The sequence below is a fragment of the Protomyctophum bolini genome (assembly GCF_963924005.1).
Source record: "Protomyctophum bolini genome assembly, chromosome: 11".
Lineage (NCBI taxonomy): Eukaryota > Metazoa > Chordata > Actinopteri > Myctophiformes > Myctophidae > Protomyctophum > Protomyctophum bolini.
Window position 1 is genome coordinate 7564144 of NC_137872.1, and position 5833 is coordinate 7569976.

Genomic DNA, 5833 nt, shown 5'->3' on the forward strand with positions numbered 1-5833 from the left:
CAACTGTCCTTTCCAGACCACGAATGCATAATTTACTATATGGTGAAATAAATGCAAATGCCACTCCTTTCCATTCCATGCCATGCCGGAAGGAAGGCAGCATTCAGGAGAATAGCTTTTTTCCCGAAGTCTCCTGAACTTGAACACAGTATTTTGCGTTAAACTAATTTGTTTAGAAATCCATGTCGTACGCCCCCAAAAAATCTGATCTACAAGCTTTTGATGTCTATAGCACGTCCTGGTGAAGCCCCCCCATTGATGTCTGTGTGTGCACGTTCCCTGGGTGTGACGCGTCACGTGATGTCACGCGCGTCACGGCGTGCCGCCACCCGTCCCGCCGCTCCCGGTCTTGACCTTGGCCACGAACTTCTTCTCCTTGACCCTGCGGTTCTGGAACCAGATGGTGATCTGGCGCTCGGACAGGTTGGTGTTGGCGCTGATCTTCCTCCTCTTGTCCTTGGTGATGAACTTGTTGGCGCCGTACTCCTTCTCCAGCTCCTTCAGCTGCAGCTTGGTGTACGGGATGCGCTTCTTACGGCCGCGCCGGAAGGACGACGAGTCATGCTGGTGCGCCACCACGTCTGGGGGGGGAGAGGGGATGGGGAGGACGTAGAGGGGGGAGGGGAGGGAGGGAGATATGGAGAGGGAGAAAAGGTGAGGGGGAGGGGGAGGGAGAGGGCGGGGGAGATATTGCGAACGAGAAATGGAGACAAATGAAGGGAGAAAAGGTGAGGGGGAGGGAGAGGGAGAGAGGGGGGGAGGGGGAGGGAGAAGGGGGGGGGGGAAGAGAGAGAAAGCCAAGCTGAATTGAATACGGCGTTTCCACACAGACACACAGCTCTATTCCACCATGACCATGCTTCTAAGACCTATAGTTCCTCCCCATGCTACATAATCTCTCTCTCTCTCTCTCTCTCTCTCTCTCTCACTCTCTCTCTCTCTCTCTCCCTATCTGACATGTGACACCCAGACAGTTATGACAGTGAATCATTATCAGTATCATCATATCTCTGAGGTCATCATGCAGCCTGACCCCTGACCCTGAGGCTGTTCATATAATCCTAATATAAACCTGTATATGCTGTTGTAATCCTAATATAATCCTGTAATTGTTTATCCTAATATAATCATGTTGTTTATAATCCCTCATATTATTATAATCCCTCATTCTCATAACTATAATCCTGGACTCCACAGGCCGGAACATAATTAATAATGAACGTGTTTTACAGTCAGAGCACCTTTCATGGCATAAAATGCATGCGCAAAATCAAAGCAAAGTCAACAAAACAGAAACTTAAAAAAAACACAGTGAAATAGGAACACATTAAAGTATTGTGGCTATAAATGCTATAATAAATCACGTCTATGTTGATTTTTAATCCACTTATCATCCATTTGATTATTGGAGTAATCAATGATCATCATAATATATAATTATGCAACCTAATGCTGTCATGTTTTGGTCATTATTTTATTTTACTGATTACAAATTATATAAGTCACTGATGACGGATGCAACATTACTGCTTTATTAAATCTATAATTAAATTATATTATATGTTTTTAAGATCATAGTATTTCACTGCAACACCAATGCCATGCAACAGTTATTTTGGGGGGTCCCTGAGTTATTTTGGGGGGTCCCTGAGTTCTTTTGGGGGGTCCCTGAGTTCTTTTGGGGGGTCCATGAGTTATTTTGGGGGGTCCCCGGGATGACTATTTTAATGTGAAACATTGTCTTCTCACTCAACAGTAAACAAATCAACATTATACAGTATATAAGTATACATATCTGCACATTATATAAATTGACAATAGGCATATATACCAATCCGCAGCCATGCACAAAATAATTAATCGTTGGACAGCACTAATATAATAATATAAATTATGATCCATAAGATATAGGTGACCCAGATCATTAAATATTGGTCTGTTCTGTATCCTAAACTGTCCTCTGACGTGTGTTCATATTTCATAATGATAATAAGGTCCAATTGTATACACTTATACATTCACATGTTCATTAAGTCTATACTCGGCATACATACATAGCATATATATATATAAGTTAAGAAAGGTGTTCCTGTTTATTTAGTTTTTTGACAGATTTGTTCTTTATTTACTGTACATACTGTACTGTACCGAAGAAGCCCAGCCAATATATGGACTTACAGGATGCTTACTCTAATGTTCCATAAACAATGACAATGAACCATAGCCTATATACAACTAACAGAATATCACATTAAATATCAAACAAACAAAAAAAACACCCAAAGCTACATATATATTTGTAGGGCATATTTCATATAATTACATGAAATAAAATAAAATACAACATAGTATCCACTTATACTCTACTGCGTGTTAAATAAATGAGGCGTTGCTAATTAGCATGTGTGTGTGTGTGGAGTCACGTGGTCGTCTGTGTTGTTGTGAGCGCCAAGGCCAAGTTCAACACGTGTTTACAATAAAGATGGATCTATTCTGTCTTGTTGTGACTCACAGCTATTTACTCCTGCTTGGCCTTCTGTGACAGTGAGTGGACCCCCAAACAGTTTCATGTCAAGGACCCCCACATTGGCACTAATTAGCCCCGCGGACCACCCATTTGAAAATAGATGCAGAAGACTTTCTTTTTTTTTAACGGTTCTAGCAGTGATTCTCAACCCGTTAAATTTCAAGGACCCCCAGTTTGACATGCATTATAGTCTACGGACCCCCATTTAATGGCATTTCTATATCTCTGGGACCTCCTTTTAAAATCACTGTTAATTTAATTCAGAGTTACAGACCCATGTGGATTTGGTTCCAAACTATCATTTAGCATGCAGGGGGACGCCCTGAAACTCCCTCAAGGACCCCTGGGGGTCCCCAGACAGACCCCACATACGCATGCAGTGAAAACCACTACATATAATGTTGTTGATATTTAACAGAGAGATATTAATATGGTGCTGAAAGGACCTCTGACACCTGAATGAACCTCAGTCAGGACTTCACTCCTCTTCAATATAATAAACGCACCAATAAATAGTGTATTCTATATATATATATGCAAAATTACTATATAAATATTTCATATCATTTTTCCTATATTCATATCATATCCTATACCGGCCATGCATGCAGAGCTGACTTCCAGGTGTTTTTTATGCTACATTAGTAATAAATAATTATGATATACAGTATATATATATATATATATATATATATATATATATATGCCTATTCATAATAACTATATGAAAAATAAACATATCATATTATCACCATGCCAGCCTATTGTATGTCCTATACTATTCATATAACTTTATAAACATAATTATGTTACTATAGCCTATACCTATATTCATATGATATTTGAACATATCCTATTCTCCACAAATCTATTATTTCTGACCAGTTCAGACTTCCATAGATGTATCTCCTATACTAAATAATTATGATATATTTTCAATATTTACAATTTAGGCATTTATCAGACGCTCTCAATCCAGAGCGATTTACAGTAACAGGAACAAAATACATGGTAATATACATCAAATACTTCTAGTGAATAGTGAATCATGTTCATGAATCATATAAGCTAACAGTGGAATGAATATCTGAAACTATGTGCATATATACTATATAAACACAATGATTAATGATTACCTATATTCATGAACATAATATAATATTCTCACCAGCCAGATCTAACTTCCAGAGGCGTCTGGCCTATATAAAAAATATATATATTATATTCTTATACCGGCTAACGCATGCAGACTTCCAGAGGTGTATAATATTCATATAACAATTATAATATTCATAATAACATTAACTCTAATATATAAACCTTCAAATCATAATAATATTCTTACCGGCCAACGCAGACTTCCAGAGGTGTCCCGCCTGCTGCTCCTTGCAGTACATCTGTCCCCCGGGCCACCCTCCTCCCAGAGCCCAGGGCTGGTAGCTGTCCATGGGCAGCAGGGTGTCATGGCCCCCGGTCTGCACCACGGACACGTCCAGGTAGGAGGCCATGGACTGGTAGGGACTCGGGTATCCGTGGTGGTAGAAGGCGAACTCCTTGGCCGCGGCCGCCGCGCGGTGGTTCACGGACCCGGGATACTCGTCCACCACGGAACTCACCGGCGTGTCCATGTACTTCTCTGCCGCCGAGGAGTAGCTGAGGGCGGCGGCGGCGGCGCCGGCGGCCGCGGCCTGGGTGCACGACTTGAGCGACGGCCCGCGGCCCATGCGGCACGGGTAGTATCCGTTACCGAAGTATCCGTGGTACGGCAGCGCCGATACGGAGCTCGCCGACGAGTTCTGGCCGACGGCGGGACACGGCCCGCCGGCCGCGCACTGCTTCCCCGAGGAATCCCCGGCGGACCCCCCCGCGGACCCCCCGTCCACCGAGGAGGGGTACCCGCCGGAGGAGGAGGAGTGGTGTCCGTGCACCCCCAGGCCGGTTCCCAGGGCCGCTGCGGCCGCGGAGTGATGTGCCATGATGTTGCGGCACTGGCCGATGTTCCCCACCGCCCCCGGCGGACCCCCGCCCGGACCCCCCACCTCCGCCGCGTCCAAGTTGTTGTCATACACGAACATCACCGTGTCGGCGGCGCCGGGCCAGCGGGGGTTGAGGACCAGGGAGGCGGTCATAGGTCCTCTCCTTCTCCGGGTTGGGCTGGCTCACTGTCCCGCTGAGGCTGCTGCTGTCGTCCCGTCGCTGCTGCTGCGGAGCTCGTTAAACAGAACAATGTCCCTTAAAAAAACATCGGATTGATGTGAGGACGCTGTTACCGACTGTTGCATTGATGTAATGCAGTGTAGTCAGTACTGGAAGGCTCTCTGGATTAAGGGCGTCTGTTGAATGAATGCCGAAATTAAATCGTTGTGCTAAAGGGAATAACGCACACAGTGTCCCAGGGCAGGCTCCACGCATGCACCGCGCGCTGCGCTCCAGTGTGTCCTAGCTAGCGGGGAATGGGTGCACCGCGCCGGGCAGACAGTCACACACACGACTCGGTAATAAACGGAACGGCGGCTCTGCTGTCTTTCTGTCTGTCTGTCTGTCTGTCTGTCCGTATGTCTCCACGCACACCGAGGAGGAGGCAGAGAGTCTGTCCGGTGCTGTTCGTTACATCCTCCTTCCATCCAAACCCCGCAGACCCGTCCCGTGACGCAACGCCATGAAGCGCCCCTCTGGGACACGGAACCGGGGAGGGAGGGATGGAGGGGAGGGGGGGTACGGTCCGCTGGCTATTGGACAAGACCCGCTGACCACGTGGTGGAGAGGAGAGGAGAGGAGAGGAGAGGAGAGGAGAGGAGAGGAGAGGAGAGGAGAGGAGAGGAGAGGAGAGGAGAGGAGAGGAATTGTCTGTCAGTCAAAAGACATGAACTTTTATGAGCTTCGAGCTTCTGGCACGAGAGAGAGAGAGAGAGAGTCAGCACATTTCCGTCTGTCTGTCTGTCTGTCTGTCTGTCTGTCTGTCTGTCTGTCTGTTAATTCGTATATTGTAGCTATTTCTATCTGTATTTGATGTATTACCATATGTTGTTCTTAATTGCTTACTGTAAATCGCTCTGGATGAAGAGCGTCTGATAAATGCCTAAATTGTAAAATTGTATGATACAATATAACTCCATTCAATATGAAAAGAAACGGTCCTGTTCAATTTGAGGTGACGTTTGTAAAGTCCACATATGATGATAAGATAGTCCTGTCTGTCCTGTGCGTAAAAGATGTGCGTAAAATAGGTTCGGGTCACCGCGCCCTGCCCCAAATGAGAGAGAGAGAGAGAGAGAGAGAGAGAGAGAGAGGATTGATGCTACAGCA

General features: G+C 45.4%; 1 protein-coding gene across 1 annotated transcript; it reads right to left on the minus strand.

The window, feature by feature from the left end:
- Nucleotides 1-312: 312 nt before the first annotated feature.
- Nucleotides 313-4656, minus strand: LOC308324449 (homeobox protein Hox-B13a-like; the record flags this gene model as incomplete). Its single annotated transcript, XM_080776493.1, has 2 exons — nt 313-581; nt 3873-4656. 2 exons carry the CDS (start codon nt 4654-4656, stop codon nt 313-315), a joined length of 1053 nt encoding a protein of 350 aa, XP_080632619.1.
- Nucleotides 4657-5833: the final 1177 nt, after the last annotated feature.